The 27,719-nt window shown below is 37.8% G+C and overlaps 1 protein-coding gene across 3 annotated transcripts in view; it reads right to left on the bottom strand.

Annotated features, from left to right (window-relative positions):
* Window positions 1-297: 297 nt before the first annotated feature.
* The window catches only part of LOC143231620 (uncharacterized), a 173,737-nt gene continuing 146,315 nt past the window's right edge, over window positions 298-27,719 (bottom strand). Inside the window, exons 3-7 of one of the 3 annotated variants that reach the window (XR_013017077.1) lie at window positions 5,908-6,362; window positions 5,278-5,405; window positions 5,007-5,133; window positions 1,641-1,869; window positions 298-489 (exon numbers count right to left, since the gene is read on the bottom strand). Coding sequence is in view for 2 of the 3 variants with exons in the window: in XM_076466145.1 (XP_076322260.1) it covers window positions 1,800-1,869; window positions 5,007-5,133; window positions 5,278-5,383 (303 nt within the window). In the remaining variant the exon portion in view is untranslated. Of the gene's footprint in view, window positions 490-1,174; window positions 1,870-5,006; window positions 5,134-5,277; window positions 5,406-5,907; window positions 6,363-11,424; window positions 11,785-27,719 lie in introns of those variants that run through there. The other 2 variants (XM_076466145.1, XM_076466144.1) reach the window with 2 other exon arrangements.

The following is a 27,719-nucleotide window of genomic DNA, read 5'->3' on the forward strand; positions in this document are numbered from 1 at the left end:
CACGACTGTCATTGATGCCCATCACACTGACTGCATTTCTGGGAAAACTGAGACTCTGGATTCGACGCTTGGAGAAAGGAGTGATCGCTCAGTTTCCCACCCTAGACCAGTTTGTTGAGGAGAATAGTTATGATACTGGATCACTTTTACAGACCATCAACAAAGAGATGAGCGACCATTTGAAGGGGCTTGAAACAAGCATGCAGCACTACTTTCCAGAGAGTGACCTAAAAACAGCCAGTCTTCAGTGGATCATTCATCCCTTTTCTGTACCTGATGAGGCCATTCATGATGATGATTTCCCCTGCAAAGGAGGAGTGGATCACAATGCGAGCAAATAAAGCCTTGAAAGTCAAATTCCAAAACCAAAATGCAGATTGATTTTGGATTTCACAACTAGCTGACTCGCCAACTCTGTCCAAGAGAGCCTTGAAGTTGTTGGTATCATTCTCAACAACGTATCTGTGCGAGAAGGGGTTCTCAACCGTGCTGGGGATGAAAACAAAAAAAAGGACTTGCTTGAATGTTGCAAACGATGCCAGGCTGGCACTTTCAACCACAAAGCCAAGAATTCCTAAACTAGCTTCAAGTATGCAACTCCATCCATCCCACTGATGTTCTTGACATCTTTGGCAATATTCATTAGAAATGCACAAATATCAAATACAATAATTAAAAGTGTAATTCAGTGTAAATAAATTATATAAATAAATTGTAAATAAATAAATTAAAAGATGGAAAGCATTATCCAGACTCGAGGCTTTGATGGAAATTGCCTGAATATCAATGTCTTGGAAGCATCATACTAGGAATTTGTTGACTTCAATGATTCTTTGGTGATGAAGAGCCAAGTCATGATTGTGTATTTTAAGATGCAGTTAAACCTAAAATACTATATTTGAGTTTAACTCACAATTAAAGATACTGTTTATCCAAAACTATGATCTTAGTCATCTCAAATGTATCAACATCAATAATAGTTCTTAAGAACTTGTCTGACACTAACCTCAACATTAAGTTTAAATTTTTAACATATCCCTATTCTCAGGATACTACCCAAACAACTGGAAATCTGCTATAATTGAAGTCATACCCAAAAAAGACCAGAATCTAAGTCACCCAAATAACTACAGACTGATCAGTCTCCTGAACACCTTAGGCAAACTCATGGATAAATCAATTAGAATAGAAATAATTGTTTCCTCGAGACCAATAATCTGATAAGCGAACATCAAAACACAGGTGAGAAAAATAGACAAACTACCGATCATCTTGTCTGTCTTACTGAATCAGTGTTTAAAGCAATGATTCTCAACCTGTGTGCCATGAGAGAGTGGCAAGTGTGCCTCAGTGTTTTTGAAACACATTCAACTTTCTTGGGATTTTACAAGTATGTTTGGCGAGAGTGAGAAAGGAGACAGACATGTTTTTACAAGTATGTTTGGCGAGAGTGAGAAAGGAGACAGACATGTTTTTACAAGTATGTTTGGCGAGAGTGAGAAAGGAGACAGACATGTTTTTACAAGTATGTTTGGCGAGAGTGAGAAAGGAGACAGACATGTTTTTTTCGCAACTATAAAAGGAAAGATTGAATAAGTAGGCTCCCCAGACTACTATAGCATAAATAGACATTTACTTACCCAGGCAATTGACTCTACATATAGAGCAGTGGTTCTTAATCTGAGTTCAAATGAACCCCAGGGGTTTGGTGAGTCAGTCTCATGGGTTTGGCAGAAGTCAAGACACATGCACCTATTCGTGATGTCATGCTCCACTTGGCCATCATTGGCTGCAGCTGATCACATCACATCACTTGGCCTCAATATCTGTGCTGCAGGGCACTTTGTGCACTTATCACTCGTCTTGTGACTAGGAAAAAAATCAAATGACACGATTACTAATCTTTCAATCTCTTCTTACTAACTATGTCGAGCAAAAACAGAAAGTGGTCAAATGAATACGTACAATATGGATTCACCTGTATAATGGAACATCATAGGAGTCAGCATCCTCAATGCATGATTTGCAATGCCAAGTTGAGCAATTCTAGTCTAGCACTGGCAAAACTAAGAGAACACTCCCTACAGCTGCATGGAGATGGGAAATACAAGAACAATGCTTGCTGAATTCCAAGTAAAGAGAGCCAGGTTTGATGAAATGGTTACTTTCTTGGCTTTGTACCGATCAACAAATTGATCCTCACAGCATCGTACGAAGCTGCGCACTTGATTGCAAAGCAGGGAAACCACACACCATTGGTGAAGCACTCGTAAAACCAGCTGCATTGAAGATGGCATATATCATGCTGGGTAAAGCTGCAGAAAATAAGTTATCCCAAATTCCTCTTTCAAATGACACTCTTAGCAGCAGAATAGATGACATAAGCAATCACACCATGGCTCGAATAGTTGCAAATCTGATTTCAAGCCCAGCAAAATTCAGCCTTCAACTCAACGAGACCACCGTTTCCAATCCGAGTCAGCTTGTTGTATGCATGCACTATGTGAAGAACGACGAGATAAAAGATTTTCTATTTTGCAAGCTTCTTCCAAGAAAATCACCCACGATAGAGTGAGAGACTGCAATAAATTCACCTGGAGGCTACAACTATCAGGACACGCAATGACAGACGGAAAAAATACCGATGCTGATCACGAAACACAGAAAACAAGTCAGTTAAGTCTTCTTAGTGGCCAAACAATAAGTACTGAAAAAAGCCCACCCTTGTGAGCACTATGTACAATAGCAAAAATAAGAACTTAGTACTGTGGATAAAATTAAATGAAAATAATTTAAGAAAAAGATTCAAAGTTAAATGAAAAATTAAACTTACAAGTTCCATGGAAAATTCTAAAAGTGGAGAAGAAACAGGCATAGCAACTAATGCTGAGGTAGAGGTAGCTTCTCCTGCATCTAACAAAACTAACAAAATAAATGTAACAGGAGAAAAATCAAACACTTTGGATGTTGATAAAATCAACTGAAAACATTCAAAACAATACCACGAAAAATCCCAAAGATAGTGAGCCAGACTGATGATCAAGGCTTTACAACAATTACGTCTAAAAAGAAAAAACGTCCCACAAAGAAAAAACAAGTAACAATATTTTCCAAAAAAACCAAACCACCACAATTCTCAATCATTATAGAAGGTATTCCAGGTCACTACAATCAACCCCTACTTGGGACAGAGGTCAAATGCTGCAAGCCATATGCATCCATTATTGGCATCATGATTCTGCCCTGAAGCAGTGTCCTTGATCAAGGGCAAGAAGCTGCTGATCTAAATAGGTTAATGAAAGAATGGCCAGCAAATACATTTAAACCTTGTAAAATCAAAATCCACCTGCCTAAGCTGCAGCCTAAGCTATAATCATAAGAGGGGTTCACCAAACTATAAACTTTGACACTATCACCCAAGCATTAGAAGAACAAAGCGTACCATATACTAATATACAACGGATAATTTTTAAAAACACAAACACCCACAAACCTTATAGGAATTGACATTGATGATAGTTACAATATATTAAACCTCCTAAATAATGCAATAATGCAATGGCAAAAATAAAGTCGAACAATTAAAAAGTCTGGCAATAGTAGTAACACGTCTCTGTGGCTGTGGTAGGGAACACTATTTCCCAATGGAAAAATGTAAAAGAAACACCTAAATGTTGTAACTGTGGACAAACCCATACAGCCAACAACAAAAGATGTAACAAATAAACAAATAAACATATATTAGAAAATTGACCTATTCGCCAAATACTTCCAGCTTACATTTCGCATCCCACTACACAAACCTTAACAAACACTCAACCAAAGTAAATATTATCATTACAGACTATAGAACTTTTTCAGTCAACTTCCCAGCCGATCTTACCCATATCCACACCACTAATGATATAACACCTATCACTACAGCAGAAATTGACATACATAAAAAAAGATTAAACAAAATCCCAGGTGAAGACTGTATACCAAAAATAGTATTAAAACATGCATCCAAAGAGTCTGTTTCAATTCTTTTTCTCTGGCTATTTACCACATGCACAGAAATCAGCTACCATGACCCTAATCCCCAAGAAAGGATCTCACTCACAGCACCCAGTGATTTCAGGCCAATCAGTCTACTAAATTGTATTGGCAAATGATTGGAAAAATTCATCACAACCCGATTGCTGTGGAAACTAGAAAACAACATTTTATCTAATATTCAGAACGCATGCCGCAAAAAACAGATTAACCGCAGATCACCTGGTTACATTCATAGTAACCAGTTTTTCAGGTGTTCAACAAACTCCAAGCTACACTCGCTGTATTTTTAGATGTACAAAAAGCTTGACACTGACACGATGGTTTAAAGGTGAATTTTACAGAAAAAAGAAAACTTTGCAGTCAAAAGTACTACTCATACTGATCATTTATGCAGGTTCACATTTTTTTTTTATAAAAAAATGTGCTAATAAATGAATCTTATAAATTGGGGCAGAAAGAGCCCTTTCCGAGCGGCAATCCGAAGGTTTTAGTTTTTACGTTTGCTGCTAGGAAACGTACTGTGACGTAATAGTTGCCAAAAAAACCAACGCCAGCGTGTTGAATGTAAATAAACATGGCCAGTGCATACGGAGAAACATAAGCAGAGTCTGCTTTGATTGTGTTCTGAACAGTATCGAGTTGTGCCATATCAATTCAAACCTACTGTGAATGAACTTAAAACAGTTACTTTTGACAGATATAACAAGTTCTAGTCAGGATCAGCACCTTCATCACTCATATGAACATCATCAGTATCATCAACATCTGTCACTTGTGATACAGAAGACTTCTTAGCAGCAGGCAATAATTCTGCAAAAAGCAGTGAAAGAATAACATGTATATGAACAATGTACTGTTTTCCAGCAATAGTTTAGAATAATCAAAATAATATTAACAAGACTAATCTGACTATTAAATATTGTTAAATCATGAATGAAAATTTCATATTCATATTCAAACTAACTTACCAGTACCACAAGCAAAATCTATTGTTGGAAGATTCTGTCTGGGTAGCTACAGTCTTCAAGCCAGAGGGGAATACCTGTACACCACCTCTGGAAACAGAATACCAGCAAGTCTGTCCCTCATGGAATACTTGGGATAAGGTAAAACAATAGGTGTTTATTTAGGTATCAAAATAACATTCTTTTGCAGTTAGATTCAAATGAATGTAAATAAAATTATACATCAATTATTGCAACTTATGAATGTTTAATCTAACAATCATGATCTACTTACAAAAGTGAACAGAAACATTCTGAAATGAGTCAGCTCTAGAGCCTTGGCAGTCTTCATCAGGGATGGGCTGAATCACAACTTCCTCTACAGAAGTAGGCACTGTCATCAGCAGCACTTTCCTCTAAAAGCTGAAGATATAAAATTATATATTAAAACATACTTTGAGATTTACATTTAATATGACAATGTTAAAGTACTGTTAAACTTAATTTTATTATGATGAGTTATGGAAATACGTTATGAAGTTTAATTTTTTTACAAGTCTACAATATATTTTTTTAAAATACATAACATGTATTTAATAACTTCACGTTCAAGACACTCTTATTTAAAAATTTATCTTGAAATTCCAAGTTTGAAAAATGGAATTCTTCAAACATTTATACATATTTAAAAAGATACAAAAAACATCTACAGAATGATCTACCAGCCTTTAAACTTGGAATATACTCTATTTGGGATACATTTGCCCACTGTCTAAACAAGGAAATCAAGGTTTCACTGACTGTTAGGTGCCACAAATGCAAAACATGCTCATGAATGTAAATGTGCATGTCTAATTACATTCTTCAAGAACTTGTACTTTTTAAATTATTATATTATACTTATTGTTTTCTACTGCACACATACCTTTAAGTTTGTTCTTTCCGTGATGGCTTCAGAGGGGTGGAACCTGTATGCTGCAGGATGAGATCTGTCCTCAACTCTACACGAGGAAAAAGAGTGTGGACGATCCTGTCTACTACCGATGGTTGTTTCAGTCTCAACCTGCCTGGCTTGAAATCCACGGGATCCAAAACAGTGGAATCCTCAGTCTCAAACTGCCTGGCTTGAAATCCACGGGATCCAAAACAGTGGAATCCTCAGTCTCAACCTGCCTGGCTTGAAATCCACGGGATCCAAAACAGTGGAATCCTCAGTCTCAACCTGCCTGGCTTGAAATCCACGGGATCCAAAACAGTGGGATCTGACACTAAACACGAGCGTTCAATGTGATCTTGACAAAGCTTTACATGGTGTGAAGGAGTCCAGTTCTTCCTACTGACCATCCACAACCACTGTTGCTACCTTGCCGGTTCCTTCTCCTTGAACAGAAATGAGAAGAATCTTTTGCCTGATGCCAAACCATTTTTACAACCATAAGCAATGCAGTAAACCAGATTATCATAAAGTAAGCAAAGTAGTAATAAAGACAAAAAAGTATCAAAGTATTTAATCCAAAAAAATCACTGATAGATTTACATAAAACACCAAGACTGAAAGGAACAAAGTGGTCGGTGCACAACGAAGCATGTTTGGCAACTATTACATTATAATTGTAAAACATCACAGAAATTGCTGAAAGACTGCGAGGAACTTGAGTTCGAGGACCCGCATATTTTGTTTCAATTTTTTACTCAAAAACTAAAGTGTTTAAAAATATGGCAACCACACAGGAATTATACCTAACCAAAGTACAGTTTTTAAGGCAATTATTAAATTTGTTGAAAATTCGCCTTTAATTATCTACAGCAGCCGACTACGTCACTCACTCACGCATCACAATATGCCGACATTGCTTTATGGTCCACTTCACAAGTTCCCCCACTAGCAGCTGCGAAAGTAGAAGCACTAGACAAAATCATTCTCTGATGCAATAAATGGAAAGTTACACTCAATCCCTCTAAAACAAGACAATCCTCCACCATTTTAAGAGATTAAAACGCGTAAAACTTGACAACATTCATCTCTATAACACCCTATCTCTTTCTCTAACACCACTAAATTCCTCAGCACGAGACTTACTTGGAACTCTCATTTCAAAAATATTAGGAAGAAAGTTTTAACCAGAATCTCGTACCTATGCAAAATTAGTCACTACACCAACAGTTGTAGATCTCAAACTATATTACACATTTACAAAACATTCATTAGACCTCAAATAGAATATGGAGCCATGGTAACATGCAACATTAACAAGAATCAAATTATTATTATTATTATTATTACAGAGACTTCCAATTAGAGTAATACGACTCGCACATCACCTACCACACTACACACCAGCAGAATATGTTCAAAAACACTAAAATCCTGCCAATCTCCGAACAATTCATTAAACTAGCAACAAAGTGTTACACAAAATCCACTCTTTGCAACTCACTCACCTCCGACTTCAAGAACATAGCATCCACTCCCAAATCTTGGTGTTAATACTTATCCACATACAACTTTTTCCTGAATCAGTCCAACACATCGTAACTCTTGCAATCTAACAATTTACTAATCTATTATGTCTTTTTCCGTCTTGTTTCAGGTACAACTCACTTCCCAGGACCAGCTCATCTCAAGGGCACTAGGCAGTCTTCATTCAGTTCTGCTAGTGAAATTGGGTTTTCTTTAGGTACTCCCATTCCCCCCCCCCCCCACACCTAAATCTTAGACATTGGATCTGTAGATCTCTGCTAGGGCACTTTGATCCATCGATCCATGCCCAGCCTGAATTGGCCCGTTTAATTTTGATATATCGTAGGTATTTTGTCCAACCTGTTTCTTGAAGTCTCTTGTTTCCTCTTCAGTCAGGGGTTCGCTTCGCCTTCACTTTGTCATTTGCTGTACCTCCCAGACCAGCATTGATGCGACTAAAATAATCATTAAACTTTGATCCTACTATCTAATCATTCAGTTATGATTTTTTCCCAATTCCTTCCATGTGCAGGGTTGAAGGAAGACTGTTTATGCCTAAACACCTGTTATAATTTTATGCTCGAAAACGTAGTCAGAGAAAGAATGTTTATATTCTTAGGAAATTTTTATATTATTAGTATCTTCTGGTAGCAACAGTCCTTTATAGGAATAGAAAATACTAAAATGCCAAATAACTCAGGATCTAATCTAGGCGTTACAACACGTTCTGCTGGACCAGATCTTAGTGCCGAATTACGAGTTCTTCTGGAAAAAGCTCTAAATAACTGCGACCGACAACAAATCCTCGAAAATTTCCATGATCTACAACAGATATGGACTACTCATTGGCCTGATCTCCACCAAGCTCTAATACCAACTCTGACAATGAAAACAGTGAAAATGAAAGATTTAAGACTGTTTTCAAAAAAGACCAGAGGTAAGAAAAACCAAGTTTTACCTACTATTAACACTAATGACAATAACTCGAATATGACTAATACTAAATCACCAAAAAGCACAAAGCAACCTACAATCTCCAACACTAGTAACAAACCTCAGATACCAACTTTAATTTTCGAAGGTGTACCTACTACCCCGGGACAACCTCAAATCACTGCTGAATTCAAAAACCTTTTACTTGCCAGACATTTTACTGAAATCAGATGACCTAGTGAGAGCCTAGTGGTAAATAAAATGCGACCAGTATTACAACACCAACCTTTCCTCCACTTACTAATTTCTTCCCTAACCAAGTCACTATACAACCCACACATGCAACAAAACCCTTTTAATTTCACTGCAAAGCCAACTTTCATTACAAAAAACAAACAGTACCACATATGCATCAAGTTTCACAAGAAACTAACAAAACCCAACTGAGCCCAAGTTAGTTAATGGATTCAAATGATTCCACTCGTAACCTTCTGGCATTTATCACCGAGACTTGCCTATTTATCTCTCAAACCACATTAATACCAACAAACTCTAGCAGGTTAATATCTTACATTAGCCAGTCACTATTTCAATATTCCAACACAACGTTCACATTGTATTACACTACGCATGGAAACTAGAAAGCGTAAAACATCACAAATAAACAAAGAAATCCATATTTTACACATTAATCGTAGAGGAGACCTATACTCTAAAAAACATAGACGACTTGCAGTTATGTCACGTAATCACGTGATATAAACTTATGTCGCCATGATGGTAGGCTACACACCGCATCAGCGTGCCTCAGTTAGCTGGTCAGCAGTTTGTTTCTCAGAACAGACAATACCAAGATCCAGGAAAGAGCTTTCACAGTTTTCCCAACGGATCCTGAGTGTAGATCTCGATGGAACGCTGCAGTAAAGCGAGAAGGTTGGCAGTCCATCAACGCAAGTCGTGTCTGCAGTGACCATTTCATTCTAAGTAACAACTATTTCTGTAACCACTAAACTATATATAGTTTAGATTACAAATATAGGAGGGCTCTGAAACCAGAAACGAAATACAATCTTTCTATAGTTGTGTTGAGGCTGTACAGATATATTTTATTTTACTTTTATAAAGAGAAGAAAAATGGGAGGACTGCATAAACAGTCAAACATGACAGGTCACAGAAACGATTATAAAATTCTATCCCTGCATTATTTTGTAGCTTAACATGCATCACGACTGTATTGTATGAAGTTTACTTTTCATTTAAAAGAACGATACATAAACTGTTACTCTTGCCTCTTGGGATTAGTCTTGTTTATTTAATAACAGTTAATGAATCACTTATTCAAATAAAAAGAATTCAGGCTGCACATTATTTATATATATTATATATTGGTACTTGTGTATTTGTCAACTTATACATATGAAAAGAGCTAATTGTTATAAAATTATGTAATATATTTATTTTTGTATTACAGGTGAGCGTGATGACCTTTGTCCAGACTACATTCCTTCATAGCTCCAATGTGTCTTCTCCACAGAAGAACAGCCTCCAAAAAGCGAAGATGTGGTGGGTTTTAATTGTTAATCTTCTGTTGACACCATAAAAAAAAATATTTATTTCAGTAACTTTTGATGCATTTGATTTTGAGTATTTTTTTTCATACAAGTATGTCCTTTGTAACTTTATGTGTAGGTTTCTGATAATCATTTAATAAACATGAATATATAAATCAATCACAAGTAGTTTTCATTTTGTTTCAGTGGTGTCCCAGAGTTAAACTGACCAGTCTCTGCTGTCCATATCTGCTTCTGCTGAGTACTGTATGGAAGCTGCTGATAAACAGGAAGGTGGACCTCAAATTCCAGACATAGCAAGAGAGATCTCCATACAGACTGATCTTAATATGACTGATACTGAAGCTTTACAAACTGTGTCAGCAATTGAGAACTGAAAATATTGCACTCCGTGAAAATGTATTTCATTTCAAAAATATTTAGAAAAAGATGACAAAAAAGGTAAATGTTCTCACAGGTCTGAACTTATATGCAAGTCTGTGTTTGTATAATCTCCTAAGTACTGTATAAAGGTCAATGAGAATATCCAAGTTTGTTTCAACAAATACTGATAACAATGAATACGCAATAGGGTTTCTGTATGGTGTGCATTCTTCAACAATATCTAGGTTGTTTCAGACAGTTATTGATGTGATGTATGCTCGTTTAGTTCCAGCAACCATTTTCTAACCAGATCGTGATCTTCATAAAACTATCCCCACCCGTTTCCAGAGAACATTTACAAAATGTGCATGTATCATTGATTGTTTTGAAATTTGTATTGAGAGACCCTCTGATTTTACAGCTAGAGCTCAGACATTCTAATTACAAATCACATAATACAGCAAAATATTTGATTGGTATTTCACCACAAGGAGAAAAAATTTTGTATATCCAAAGGCTATGGAGGCAGAGCAAGTGACAAATTCATAACAGAAGATTCTGGGTTTCTTAACAACATCCATCCAGGTGATAATATTGGCCGATAGAGAGTTTGATCTAAAAGATACATTTGGCTTCTATGATGCTAAATTGGAAATTCCAGCATTTACAAAAGGTAAAAAGTAACTGTATGCTGTGGATATTAAAAAAAAAACACCATACAAATAGCATTAATTAGAATCCATGTAGAATGCATCATAGGTGTTACCATACAAAACTACACAATGTTGAAATCAATTATTCCAATTAGTGCTGTACACGGCATTGACGTTGACAACATAAATAATCTTGATAAAATTATGCATGTTTCTTGTGCTTTGGTGAATGTGTGTCCTTCTGTTATCCCGAAAGATTAGTAAATTATGTTTTATGTTCCGGTAATATGTTGTACCTTCACTAATTATGTTTGTGCCAAGTAAATGTTGAGATATTTGACTTACTTTTTCAAATGAAAAGGAAAATTAAACCTGTATACACAAATAAAAATAAATATTGCAATATATCGTATGTATTTATTTATGCTCACAAAAGTAGATTATGGAACTGATTACATACCTCTTCTGGCCGAAGCTGATATTGTTGGTAAATTACAGCACACTGAGCTAGTTTGGTTGTTGTAATCCAGAGAAGTAGACTCAGGATCAAAGAACATGTTGAACGACCTTAGGCAGAAGGGAGATATGCTGGGAATATATTTCTCATTGTATGGTTCAACTAGAGAGAACTGCATATCTTGTGTTAGAGCTGTTCAGTGATTCATAACACCTGCCTCTATCATCATCAGACAAGCCATGGATAGCAATAACCTGTCTGCAAGAGCATCTATATGGCACACTATCTGCAGCCAGCCTTTGCTTTTTTTGGGGCTTTGTAAAGTCAATGTCTGAAAACTGAGCACTTTCTACCGATGCACTAGATCACTTCCATGTACAGGATACATCTGTACAAGCAGTTGCCTTAGACAACCATACCCCACAATCAATGGCAAATAGCAAAGCACCTATGTGAGAACACACCTCTTCTAGACCCGCCACACAGTTGGAATGTGCTGTAAGGACAATACCATCTTTCTGAGCAATCACCCATGGGCTCAGCAGTCTCTCAGACACCTGTTGTTTTCACCTGCATACCGATAGTACATATACTAAAACATTAGTTCAAAATACAAATGAAATATTTCATGATATTTAAACTGTATTATTAAATATTAAATAAAATTATTGTGTATGATTAGTAGTTGGATATTTGTGAGGAGGCATTAAATTGTATTTAAATATTTAATAGATGTTAACTCTAATCTGACAGTTATCTCGTGAAAAGAGCTCCAACAAACTCTTGTGACTAACAAAGTTGGTGCTCAGGTACGTAAAAAACACTTACCTTGGCTTTGATAACAAAGAGGTTGTGCATCTGTGACTATCCAAGCTTGCAACACTTCATGCACTCACCCAGCTGTAAAAAGCTTAGGCTTCCAGGCTCTTGTAGGACTTTAGTCTCTCTCCAGTGTATGATGTAGTGTTAATGAAGTAATGATAAATGTACTGAATGTCAGGCTTTGGATAGCTATCAATGAAACTAGTGAAATTTTCAGGCATTATCAGATACGAGTCGATTTTGATGGCACTGATTTTACCAATATAACGATACCTATGATTATGACTCAAGCCTTTTGCATAATCAGATAAACATATAGGTCCATTCATACCCAAGATCAATCTGATATGACTAATGACATTTACACCACGCGGTCACAGTTCACATTGTATATATCCATACATTTATATTGCGTTGCCTGGTGATATTACCTACCAATATGTAGTCAACATTGAAATCACGTGATCAGTGACGTTACATGCAAAGCCACTACAGAAATCGAAAGACATTTTCTCAAACAAATGAAAGCATAATATGTAAATTCAAGATTAAGAAAAACAGAACAATTCGCATAGTAGCCATGTATTGTTCTCCTAGCAAGCCAATTGACCTTCACTTTTTAGGAAACTGTTTAAACCAGAAACCCTCCCCTATACCAGTTGGCAACTTTAATGCCCTCCCACTGATTTCCACAGCCACAGGAAAAATGCCAGAGGCAATGACCTTCACGAAATGCTAAAGACCAATAACATGCACGTCATATACGACAGCACTCCCACCCACTATTACGCAGCGACATACTCGTACGATGTACTTGACCTTGTAATCGTACTCAAATATCTTCTTCCTTATTCACAGAACTTCAAGCTTCACCTCGACGTATCTAGCGACCATTTTCCAGTTTCTTTCAACAAACAGGATGTTTCAGACCTCCCACGGGTTTATAACTACACAAAAACTGACTGAATAACTTTCAATAACGCCCTAACCACACTCTTACCAGACGAAGTTACAAGCGTTACAAATAAACAAACTAGACAAGTACGTTAACGACGTCACGAATGTTATTTCAAAAGCCAGGGATACAGTCATTCCCTCTAGGCAAAAGAATACACCCACGCAACACTGGACATTGACGCCACAAATACATAATCTTAAGGAACAGAGGAAACTCCTGGCGACTCTACATGAAAAGTAGAGACCAAACACTCAAGCCAAAAATAAAATTCATGCCTGAATCAAACACCACAAGTATTTCGAAAACTGAACTAATTGCTGTAACATATTAGACAATAGTAAAAACAACCCAAAATAATTCTGGAAGAAATTTAAGTCACTAATGGAAGAAAAGAATGAACTTTTCCAAACACAATAATATTACTGAAAAAACTGACGTCAACAAAGCAGATGTACTTGCTGACTATTTCACTACTTCATTTGCAGATATCAATTCACTAACATTTAACCAATCACTCAAACTTAGTACAGACAACCATGTGTTAAGTAAACTGAACTTATTTGTACACTTCCAGCCAATATCACAGAAAATGACACTAGTCTACCCACGGACGACATATACGGAAGACTTTCAAAACTTAACTCTTATCCCAGGGACAATGGTATGGGAAACATCCTAAGTAAGACATTCACCAACCTAAATCATCTTCTTAACATAATGATCTCTAATAACTGGATATTTCCCATACGTCTGGAAAAAGGCGAAAATAACCGTAATTCCAAAAACTAATACAGGAAACTAACCCTGACAACTTCAGACCTAAGTTTATTGAGCTGCATTAGTAAACTTTTAGAAAGAATAATTTCAAGAAGACTGCTTTTGTTATGCGAGAACAATAACTTAATTCCCGAAATCCAAAACCCCTCACGTAAAGGTAGACAGACCACGGATCACTTGACGAGAATTACAGAATGAATAAAGTCCTTTTACAATAACCAAGCAACGATCGCCGTTTTCCTTGATGTCAAAAAAGCTTTTGACTCAGTATGCCACTAGATAGACTATTCTTTAAACATTAATCAAAAAATAATCAGATTGATCTCGAACTCCAGAAGGCTCCATTCTTTTTCTCCTACTCTACATTATCTTTGTGAACAACATACCTTTCCCTGACCAACACATACCTCCTCACAATATGCAGATGACATTGCCATTTGGAGTGTGTCGCCAAACCCAATAATTGCTAGTAACAGAATACAAGAAACTCTTAATCCCATAATCAACTGGTGTAACGATTGAAGAGTCCTCACAAAACCACTGCTATAGCATTTAGGCACAGCCTGAATAAACATCATAAAAACTTGAAAAGAAAAAAAAAAGTCTACAATTAGGAAGTAAAAATCAAATTAAGTTCATGCCAAATTTCTGGGAATGACATTTGACAAGTGACTCTCCTGGACACATTTGAAAACGAACGACAAATCTGTTAGTAATCGAATAAATCATTTAAAATTTATAACAGGAAACAGTGGATGTACACTTAACACTTATCAAAATTTACAAAGCCTATATTTGTCCTCTGAGTACGATGCGCAAATCACATACAAGATGTGAAAAAACAGCCAGATCACTTTGACAGAACAAAGTACTAAGAATGGCACTTGCATTACCCAAATACACTCCTATAAAATACATGCACGATATTTGCAATATACTTCTCACGGATCACTTTATAACATTAGCCTGCAAATACTATAAAAATGCAGAGACAACTCCTTAACTGCCAAATTACATACTATGACAAGCGCCCCACAAATATCTCCATACAATGCATATCTCGCCTCTAAGACATCATAAAGTAACACTAAACACAGTATATTGATTGATTGACTAATCATTACTTGATGTTTTTTGTATATTCCAGCACTGAGCACAAGAGAGGTAGAATATTTGGTGCCAGTCTTCTGAGTGGGTTTCAATTTCTTATGAAAGTGACATTGCTATATGGAGCAATTCATGGGGACCCCCTCCCACTAGCAGCTAAGAAAATCCAGAAAACACTAAACAGGATCACACAGTAGTGTTAACAAAAGGAAAATCATTAACCCCTTAGACACAAGCAATAATCCTCCACTGAGAGCCAAACACAAAACTAGAAAAGCTTTGTACAACACTCTTTTAATAAAATTGCTAAATTCTTAGACTGAACAATTAATACCACACTCGTATAACATTCACATTTCAATTATATCAGAAAAGTACAAACTACAATTGTCTACCTTTACAAAATTAGCCACCACATCCACAGGTGCAGACCAAACCTTTTATAAAACCCTGAACAGAATATGGTGCTATGGTCACATGTAACACTCACAAAAACTAACTTTCAATTTAACAAAATAACAGAAACTACGAAATCAAGCAATACATCTTGTCTATCGCTTACCAGGTTACAAACCAACAAGTTATATAAAAAATATAAGAAATTACAAACGATAACACCTAAACAAGTTGGACACAAAATACCACAAAAAGGCCAAACAACAACTCACTCATCCGACTGAGAAAACTGCAGACACCTAAACCTTGGTGTACAATGTTTATCCCCCCATTAACTTTATCCAGAACAAACTTGATACAGTCTTGATATGTCTCTAATACTTTCCTATACTTAACCTCGTTTAATGTTCTTTCATTACAGGAACCACCAAGTCAAACTCCTTATACTGGCACTAGTCAGGCTTAATTCAGTCTTTCCCAGTGAAAATGGATTTTCTCAGGATACTCCTGTTTCCCCTATCCCTAAATCCAAGGCATTGGATCTTTAGAGCCCAGCCAGGGCAAAGTGACATCAATCCTTGTTCATCTCTGAATCAATAAGTTTGGTTGAATGGTTTAACTTGTCTACAATCAACCTGCTTCTACTTTCCACTCGTTCCTTTGCCTCCACTTTGCCAGGTGCATTGCCTGCTGGACTTATGCCTACCAGATTAATGTAAACTTAATCTTTGAACACCTTTGGGGGAGGAGAGTTCTTCGAAACACAGTAACCTTATTCCTCAATAACTACCAAAACTGATTGGAGATCCCTCCAAAATACAGATCCTTCACCTTTGTGACACTTTCTCAAACCTTCTATTGAAGCTGACCTAAGCTTATGTAGCCGAATAACAAAGAATTCAAGATCATTTGTGCATTGAGAAAAAGCTCGTCTTTTCCTTTTCCTCACAAGCATCGATCCTTCAATACACATTGACTGTCAACAGCATATCTGATTTCAAACTCAAAAGATGCATGCTCTCCACTGAATATTTTCAAAACTGCAGACTTTTATGAAAATAAAGTTCAAAATCCACTGCTGACCAAGTTCTATGCAACAGAGCTTATTGCCACATTTTTCACTACTGTGCCAAAAATTCCTCATCGCCTGACAATGAAGCCCATGACACCTATCCACTAGTCAACCTCAACATTTACCACATTTGGACAACTTACAAAATCATTCTCTGGATCACCAAGTAGCAACCAAAATTAGACGAACTGATACAGACAATAAGAACTTGCAAGCTACAAACCCCAACCCAAGATACTACAAGGTCTAATGCCTCTACTTAAACCAATCAATGCAGAACAGATTTATTATGAAAAACTGAGCAATTCAGAAGATAATAAAATAAATCACTTGTTCAACTTATAATCCAACTTCTGACACACAACACATCTACTCATGCTCCTAGTCAAGTAAAAACCTACAGGTTAAAGAGGATTATTTCCCTCTCACCCATTTCAGCCTTTAACAAGATTCCCAATCTTTCCAGCTACAATGACATCAATTGTCTATGCTTGACAAGCCTCATCCGACAGCAGTTAAAGTGTTGGCCGATGAACGGTTAGATTTTTCTGAGCATCACCAGAGTAATTAAATTCAGTACCCTGGCCTTGAAAGTGGGTTTTATTAGGCTCACCTTTACCCCCTCACAGCTAAATTCCAAATACAGTCTTGAAAAGATGCCTTTGCAGTATCCAAAATTTCATTCTAATTCTATTCAACATTTTGACAGCCTTAATCCTCCCCTACAGAGAAACCCACTCACTTTTTCAAAAGTGCCAGTTAGGCTTTTCAACAAGATGGCAAAAACAATAGAACAACAGATCAAGTTAACTTAAAACTATGTGGAAGGTTGAAGAGGATAAAGAATTCCTGAGCACCCCAGTTGGGAGAAGAAGTCTGTGGCTTCTCTCTCCTCAAACAAACTCCTGCATAGAATGAATGAATTCACAAACTTTTTTCGAGTTGAGAATCTTGTGTTTAGACGTACTTACCCTCCACTCTGTTGCTAATTTCTCAGCGATAGGTTTGCAGTCCCTATCATGATTAATGTTATTCCAGTGAAATATTAATAAATCGATAATAAGACTATTGGTGACAGTTAGTTGATAATACCTACTAAATAGCAGTCAAATCAATTTCAGAACATCAATCCCATGAGAAAGATATGGACAATGACTCCCAGATCCTCAAGTACTCAACTATTCAACACCAATCAATACCAAAAACACCAAGTTAAGGGCTGCTGCTCCTTACATGAAGCAGAATACTCAGAATCATACATAACAAACAACAAGGAACTAACTTCAAGCAACTCCTCAACCAAGCTTAACCAAGATTGACTATGTCAAAACTAAACCTGTAATGAACAAACCCATTAAGGACTAACCAAGCACTACAAACCCAAGTAACTCTACAAGCAAGCCATCATCTAGCCCTACCAGCACCTTAACATCACCCAAGATGCTACCTGCTATTGTCAAAAAAATTCCCCATCACCATCAGAACACATAATATAGCCAAGGAACTCCACCAACTATTCCAAAATAATGTTCAACTACCCATGAAGAAGAGTGGTAATAAACAAGATTATGCCAGTCTACTCAAGCCCTGCCACAGGTTGGCATTCAAGCTAATTCCAAACACATTCAACAGTGGAGACCTCAATTTGCATAGCTGGAACCCACCTTGCAGGTAAAAGCTCATGATCCATAGTGAGTGTTTTGACATTACCCTAGTTGAGGTGAAAAAAAAACTTGAAACAAGGCATTTCAACTGCCAAGAAAAGGAGAATCAAGTCTTCATGCACCAAAAAAAACCCACTCCCCTGGTAAAGATTAACATCCCCAACCTCAAGGATAATGAAAACATATCAGGAGTCACCGTGTTTTTCTTACACCATGAAGTAGATGCAAAGTATCATAAATACAAAATTATACAGTGCTACAGATGCCACTGCTTCACACACCACTGCTGAATGCAATGAAACCATCCACTGTTATATGTATGTGAATGACCAAATCCTGTTTCTTCATGTACTAATCCATGAGAGGAGACCCCTTGTACCAACTGCAATTGCATGCACACAACATCCTACCAATGATGCCCCAAGTTTAAACCTATCTCAGCCCAAAGTGACAGCAACTGATGACCCAACAACCAATCCAGGCAAGAAGTCTATGTTTCAGTGACACTTTAGTTACCAAGCCTTCACACACACTACCCAGCATACACACCAAATGCCCAGCTCAATCTCAGTCAGAAAACTTACACAACTGTTGTATAGGAACCTCAATAGACCAAAGCCTCACTTATGCAAGACTATAATGACCACCAAACTACAATATTTAGCCATAGTCATAAATGTCATCTTGAATTCATTCGAAAACAATCACGTAGCACTCAGGATCTGCAGAGTCACCAAATTCCACTTAAGGACCGATGCTGCCACTAAGCCAGTAATGCCCGGACGAAAGCAATGCAGCTTTTGCAAGCCAGAACCTCCACTAGAGACCAATCACTAGGTAAGCTCTCCTTTAATTTTTACCAGATGATAGTACTTACACAAATTAACATCCACAATAGATTAAAATACAAAAAATATGAATTACTCATATTCAATTAACAAATAGATGCTGATATAAGTATAAATGAAACATTACTCAACAAAAGATGCAAATTCAGCATCCATTCATAAACTTTATAGCCTATGCCAAAGTGGCATTACTGAACTACACTACCAGAACCTCAATCTTTATTTCCCAACCCCATTCCCCTGAGACAATGAGATATTTATATTGCACACATTGCAACTGTCTCCCATACCTATAGCTTCCATGAGCACATACCTAACAAAATACAGCAAACACTAATGTGCTCCAATATATTTACAACACATTTCCCAACATCGTCATGGGTAACATCAATAGTAAACAGTGATTAATTGCTGCACCACCAATAATAAACTCTGCAAATTCTTAGAGACAACAGCCTGGTCACACTAAACAACCAAACCATGCACACACCATAATGATAATGAAGACATCCTTGATCATGTCATAGCCCCTACAAGTATTGCAAGGCAAATAATTTTTTAAGTACAATGATATTTGCAGTGATAAATACCCAATATCTTGGGAAAGAGTCCCCTATCTCAGACCCCTCAGTGTGGATTCCTATACATGGTGAGGGGACCTCCTAGGAAAGGTGGTTTTTTTAGTTTATCTCCTCTGGGATTTATACATGCATCCACGTGTTTACTGTGCATGGTGACCCGTGAAAGAGAGGAAATGATCCTGGTGGTTGAGAGGTCCAAACCCAACAAAACACTTTGGCCTTGAATTCCTGTAGACATGCAGCCTTGGGGTGGCCCCCCTTGGGTCAATCAGCTGGTCTACTTTGGCTAGGGTGAACCAAGTACCAGTGTTGGAAGTTATGAACAGGTGTTGTGGACATTGTATCTGATGCTGGTGTTTGGGTATAGTACTCATGAAACTTTGGCATTGCTGCAGTGTCCTTGTTTGGCATTGTACTGTGTCCCCTCGTAGGGCTCCATGGTGGGTGGGGTCAGTGGGTACTGAATTTTTTTTATTATTATGGATCCTCCAAATAACATCTTAAATAAATTAGTGAAACAACAGGCCATAGGTAAATGATCACATCTTGAAGTTTCTAAGCAGCAATCTTCAACATTTGTACCACCTGTTGTACCTTATTTTCTCGTACTACATTCTCTTTCAGACAAACCATTATGGCAAATGTCTCCCTTTTTCATTCAGAAGGGACTAGAGGGTCTTGCTGGCTCTCCAACATCAGTAAAGATTTGATATGGTGATATTGGTGGAAAAGTCCACATCTAAACAGAGTGAACTCTTGAATTCACAGGCAACTTAAGATATACCTGTTGAGGTTACACCTCATGCTACTTTGAATTCATCATGGGGAGTTATTGTTGAGAGGGATTTAAAAAACATCCAAGTCAAAGATTCTCGCTGGTTTCTCCAATGAGGCATATCTCTTCTTGCAAAGATGGAATTACAATGCTGACCAATATCCTCGTTCTGATGTTTACATCACCAAGTCCACCTGCCAACATCAAGGCAGGTCATCTTTATTGCAGGGTATGGCTGTACATTCCAAACCGTCTCTGATGTTTCCAGTGTCAGAGGTTTGGTTATGCAAAGATATCATGTCATGATTGGTTTTCTGACATGCGTTTGTTGTGGTGGCAAGGACCATGATCCATAAGAATATGCAAAGAAAATCCTTTCAATTAGAATGGCTCTCACCCATCCTACTTTTGTTCTTGCCCTAAATAGTTGGAGGAAAAGAGGTGCAGCATTTAAAAACGATTCATAACATCACTTATCCTGAGCCTCGAAAATTGCTGTCCATCACTTCAGACATATGCTGCTGCACTTCGTTCCACAACTACAGTGGGAGTGCAGACAGATCTTTGTGCCTCCAAGAGAATCGCTCTCAAAACAAATGAAGTATTTTGACCTCCATGGTTAAAAAAAACGTTGATGAACAATTTCTACACCCATCTCTGTCCCTAACATACATCCCAACAAATCCCAAGATCCATTTTCTTTGGTTCCATGTACAGGCATTTCCTCAGATACATCTTCTCCCACACCAAGAGGCAAAACAATTATTTTTTGCATCCTAAGCCACAAGATTCCCCTTCCAACACCAAAGATCTACCCAATCACCCAGGGCAGGAACCACATAGGTCGATAGATCTCCTTCATATAAGGACAGTAAGGAAAAAAAAAGCGTGGTCATAAACAGAAGTCCTACACCCAATTCACCTGCACATAATTAAAAATGGCCACCTTGATACAATGGAACTGTTGAGGTTGATGTTCTAATCTGGATGGCATCAAAACTAATTGCTTCCTACCATCCAATATGCATTTCCTTGCAGGAAAGATTTCTGAAACCTGCCAATACAGTCACCTTTTGGCAGTTTTCATTGTACAGAAATGACTGGCTGGGTGATGGTCGAGTGCATGGAGAGGTGGGTACTGTTCATTGATCAGCATGTGCCCATCCTGCCTTTGCCACTCGACACACCCTTTGAGGCTGTAACCATAAGCCATCCGCGTTTCCTTGGATCATTACCACTGTTCTCTCCAGAGAGACACATGATTAATCAGACCTTGATGCTCTCCTCGAACAGTTGCTGTCTGTTTTTCATCCTGGGGGACTAATGGTCATCATCCCTCTGGAGGAGTGCTGATATTGATAGGAGAGGTTGGTCTGCATATGCTCTCTGATCACAACCTCTCTTTTCACTACTGGTTCTTTATATTCACTTTCATGCACCTTGTCAGTCCCTTACTGACATTGATCTCTCAATTTGCTCCCCTTCATTATTTTCCCATTTTTACTGGAGGGTTGGCAATAATCCACTAGGCAGTGATTTTCTTATACTTTTGAGAGAGACTGGCCATGGTCAATGCCATCTAACCCACATTCCCCAGTGGAAGCCGGATTAGGCAAACTGGCCCTCTCACTGCTCTTGCAAAACTTGATCCTGCTATCAATAGATGACTATGTAGCAGCAGTAACTGACTATTATACAACCAGCTGCTCAATGTATTCTTAAAACTGTCACGTTTTTCACTATATCCTCGTCCATGGTGGAATTGTGCCTGCTAGATGGAATGGAAGGCTCAAAAACGGGCCTGGGAAACTTTCTGTAGAAATCCCACACTCTTGAACTGCACTGCTTTCCAGCAGTCCAATGCACACGCTCAATGGGTAAGACGTCAAAGCCATAAATCTAGGATTAAGTTTAAAACCAGCATATCTTCTACCACCAGTTCCAAAGTCATATGGGAGAAGATTCGAAAGGTCAGTGGGCAATATAATTCTGTTCCCCTCTCAATCTTCTACTCTGATGGCCAAGTAGCTGATACCCAGAGCACTGCCAATACTTTAAGTGAAAGCTTTTGCTGAATATCTAGCACATCTGCTTCTTCCATCTCAGCCATCAAGACTCAGGCAGAGCAATCACCTCTTTCCTTTTGAGCTGACTGTCTGACAATAATTATCCCTTTACACTGGTGGAACTCAAACTGGCTCTTCTTTGGTCTGGCAGTACATCAGTTGGACCTAATAATGTACACTGACATGTTGTGCCATCTACCTCGGGCTTCTTTTGCTATTCTTCCGAATGTTTTTAACTGGATCTGGCAGGCGAATGTTTTTCCTGGTGCCTGGTGCCAGGCTGTTGTCCTACCCTTCTATAAACCTGAGAAGGGTCCAAGGATTCCTTCAAACTACCATCCAATTGCTTTGACAAGCTGTCTCTAAGACCTTAGAGAAGATGGTTAATGCTCATCTTGTTTGGTTCATCAATTCAAACAATCTCCTCTCGCCCACTCAGTGTGGGTTCTAACAACAGCACTCTACCATGGACCACCTCATTCGACTTGAAACGATCAGAGAAGCCTTTCTCAAATGAAAATCTTCTATCAATATTCTTTGACATTGAGAAGGCTTATGGTACTACATGGAGGTATGGCATTTTGCAAGACCTCCATATATATTGGTTATGTGGCTATTGCCCATTTTTTAGTAAACATTTTTTAATAGGCAGGACATTCCAAGTTTGTGTGGGTTCGACACTTGCCCGTTCATTTCTACAGGAATTTGGAAACTTTAGGGCTGTGTTTTGAGTGTCACACTTCAGTATAAAAAATGCCATCACTGAACAACTCCCCTTCACTGTTGCAAACAGGCTCTATGTCAATGACTTTCACATCTCATGTCAATCGTCGAACAAAAGGTATATTGAGCAGCAGCTAAGACTTCCCTCGATCATTTACTGAAGTGAATCACAGCAAATGGCTTTAATTTCTGTCTGAAACTTTGCATGCATTTTGCTGCCAACAGGGTATTCATCCTGACCTTCATATTGGTGAAGTTGTGCTGCCTATGGTCCCCGAGTTCTTGGGGCTTATCATTTTGACTAAGCTAACCTTTGTACCACACATTAATCAGCTGCAGGTCAAATGTACAAGAACACTGAACATCCTTTGTGTCCCCTCTACCACCACTTGGGGAGCAGATTGACTATGGATCATTGGTCTATGGCTCTGCCAGCCCCTCAGCCTTGATGCTGCTGGACCTCATTCATGATCAAGGACTTCAGCTCTGCACTGGGGCTTTCTGCTCTTTCCCAGTTCAGAGCTTATATATATAGAGAGAGTCTCATGAACCTTCTTTGCACCTCTGCCATTTGCAACTGTCTTTACTATATGCTTCAAAATTTTCATTCCTTACCAAAGCATCCCACCTAGAGTTGTTTTACTTCCTTAGTGGGCCATACTTTTTCAGAAGTCAGTCTGCCATTGCTCCTTTTGGCCTTCATATCCAGGGATAGTTCGATGAATTGCATTTGTCCTTTTATAACACTGCTGTATCCACTGGTCAGCCATTCCCAAAAAAGGCTTACTATAGTCTCCAAATGTGACCTTTAAAGTCACCTAAAAAACGCAGATACTCCTGATTGGAAGTACCATCTTTTATTTGCTGAACATCTTTCAAACAATCATTCCATTCCCATTTATACAGATGGTTTGAAATCAGATGACTGTGTGGGCTCTGCTGTGGTTTGTTGAAGTTTGGTGGTTGTGCACAGAATCCCCACTACAGTTTGTGTTCACTACTGAACTGTATACCATTTCTCTTGCCCTGGATCACATTGAAGCTAAGCAGTACTCAAACTGCACTATTTATACTGACTTGCTTAGTTCTCTACTGGCTCTGGAATCACTTTACGTTTGTTCACATCCTGTTCTCCGATATTCAAAACTGACTGGCCCATTTCTCTTTAACATCTATTCTATCTAATTTTTCTGGATACCAGGCCGTGTTGGTATTTGCAGGAATGAGCTCACCAACATTGCAGCTGAACCTATCTGCTCTGGCTCTGTCACCACTGTCCCTATTCCATATATAGACTATGGTCCTGTATTCACAGCTCAGCTCCATGCCAGTTGGCAGTCGACTTGGAGTGAGCAATGTGAAAACAAATTTTTACCAATAAAACTCTCTATTGGACTTTGGCAGTCTTGTTACTGTAAGGATTGGAAAGAGGAGGTTGTTCTAACTAGACTAGGCATTGGTCACAGTTTTTTAACTCATCATTTTCTTTTATCTGGAACTGATGCACCAATGTGTAGTCTGTGTAACACTCAGATCACGATAAGTGACACTTCACTATCTTGCTGTCGTTGAGTCATAATGATGGCACCATTTTAAAAATCTTCTGTCCCAAGGTTTGTTCATAATGTTAATGTTATTGGTGATGGTTACACTGTCCACCTTGGTAAAGTTTAGTATTTTAAAGACCATTATTCTTTTGAATGCCATACAAGTTTTTAAATTTGTACGTTACACCTTTTTAAGTTGGCTCCCTTTTAAAATTCACAATTCATCAAGTTTAATTTGAAATTAGAAACTGTCCATAACATTAAATAACTCGAAACCAGGACTGGAAAGGCCATCTTCAGGCAACTAATGCTGCTGTTTGAACTACCTTGTGGTCAACCTGGTGAGTTATTAAAATTTTGCTACATGTGTTTTAGAAGTTGTTACTGTACTTTTTAAAAGTGGCCATAAATGTCAAATAACTTGAAACCAGGACTGGAAAGGCCAACTTCATGTGACTGACAGTGGTCTTTGTACTTACTTGTTAGTCTTCTTGGCAGGTTATGATAATTACAATTATGCTACAAAAAGTCCTTTACAACTTCTATTACTGTAGCTCTTCTCTAACATTATAGACTAGATGTAAACATTGGTTTTATGCTATTTATGTTATTCAATGCTGTTTGGTTTTACCTTAATTTCTTTTTTATGAATTTTACTGCATTTTCTTTAATTTTCCCTTTTTACTGTATGTTTGGCACAATAGCCTACCTGCTTTCTGCCATAAAACAGTAAATCAACCAACCAACCCAACCTTGGAACCATCACCACAGTCCACTCACCCCTAAAAAATGGTTTGTACACAGGTTGGACCCCTCTTAAGCAGCACATTGTAAAATACCCACCACTCTTAAAGAGTGAGGCCCCACACAAAAGATATCAAAAACTATGCAAGAAATAAAACCTGAGCCATATGTTTGGCCATTAAGAAAACAATACTTAGCAAGGAACATAACCCTAACTTTTGAAGCTCACTGGCATTCTCAGAGATTTGAAAGATGATGCCAATTCATTCATACTCGCAACTCCCACACCAAAACTAAGATTAATACCGCCAGTAACCACATTAAAACAAAATTGAAATGATTACTGTAAAAGCAATAGACAGCTCTTATCCAGAGCTATTGGTTTTCTGGTGCAAGGGCAAAGCTATAATCAAATAGCTATTCTAGCAATAACTTACCTGGGATCAAATACAACAGCACCCACAGATAGCAACAAAAAAAACAGAAAAGATTCTCTTAATACTTCAAAAGTACCTTTGCTATTCCAAACATTCCATCCTTTGATGCAACATACCAGTCATATAAACCAATTTTAGTCAGAAGCCTAATCTCTTCATAACTCGATTCCCACCCACTTACACTAGTGACTATTACTTTCCCTTCATTTCACACCAAACTTTTTCCCAGAACAGAAATCAAACTCCTGTTAAAGAAATTCAAATACAAATCCCCACTGAAGATAGAATACCACTGAAAACGTCTCTGATCCAATGAGAACCATAAGCACTTTTCCTCAATTTTTTTTTACCTCTTTACTCTCAAAACATTGCCAAAAGTGATTAAAATGCCAAAAAAGGACAACCTTAGCAACACCAGTAACTACAGACTGATGATCCTAGTGACTTCACTCCGATCTTGTAGTAAAGCCATAATGAACCAAATTAACTGCTCTTTAGAAGCTAACAAACTAATAAGCAATTATCAAAATGCTGGTAGAAGTAAGAGACAAACCACCAACCATTTGGTTAGACTTACTGAATCTGCTTTTGCAGCTTTAACTGCCAAGAAGCCATTGTAGCTATTTTTCTCGATATCCAAAAAGCATTTGATTCAGTATGGCACAATGGTCTTGGATATAAACTCAGGCTATAGGCATCCCACCCAGCCAAGTCTGATGGATATAGTTTTCCCTCCAACCACACAGCTATGGTTAAAATAAATGGCATCCTCTGATCCTTTGGATCTAAGAGCCAGAGTATACGAAGGATTGGTACTCAGCCCGATACATGTGTCAACCATACTTCCCAATATGCTGATGACACACCTATACGAAGTGCCTCCAGTTACCCACACACTGCAACAGCCAAGGTTCAAGTAACGCTGAATACTGTGGCACAATGGTGTGACAAACAGCATGTTGCCCTGAACCCCACTAAAACCGAAGTTACTGCTTTCTGCCATATATTTAACACATCCTGGAAAAATTCAGCAATGTTAAGCAAAGCCTCAATAACACAGGACATCCACTTAACCAATACTGTCAAATGTCTAGGACTGACTTTCTGACAGACCTATAATGGTGGAAAAATGCAAGAACTGGAACAGTGACTAAGTTATAATACCAAGGAATAAAAAAAGTTAAAACAAGCTGAAAGAGAATACACACTAAAATGGAAACTTACAGGAATAAGCAAGATTTTCAAATGGAGACAAACTTCATGTAATTAATAAAATTGCTAAAGTGTGAACTTGACCAATTATACAGCGAGACTGGAAAGTCTAAAAAAAAAAACAGGCATAAAAGATGAAGTGAAGAAACATTTAACAGTAACATCCATAAACAGTTCAAAAGCAAACTAAACAAATCAGCAATAAGAAAACTTTAAAATAAAAGCCAGAGAATTACAGATACAAAGGAAACAAGTTAGGTTACTATAAAAGAATTATACAATACCAAGAAAATAGATGACAGTAAATGGGAAGAAGTCATTAGTAATTTCCCCCACACTTCCACCTGATGCAGACAATCTAGCTAAACCTTTTACTCCTACAGAGGTAAAATACACAAGTATCAAGTTCTTTAAATATTTCTTCATTTGAAGTAATTTATATAGGTACTTTCATGTTTGAGTAATTGCCATAAAAAAAATAATTGTCTGGTGAGAGTCATAATGAACAGGACCAGCCTGAATAACTGGAACATCTAGCCATTCTGCTCTGTGCAGCAAGTGAAACTATT

Source organism: Tachypleus tridentatus, chromosome 11 (genome assembly GCF_004210375.1).
Source record: "Tachypleus tridentatus isolate NWPU-2018 chromosome 11, ASM421037v1, whole genome shotgun sequence".
Taxonomy (NCBI): Eukaryota; Metazoa; Arthropoda; class Merostomata; order Xiphosura; family Limulidae; genus Tachypleus; species Tachypleus tridentatus.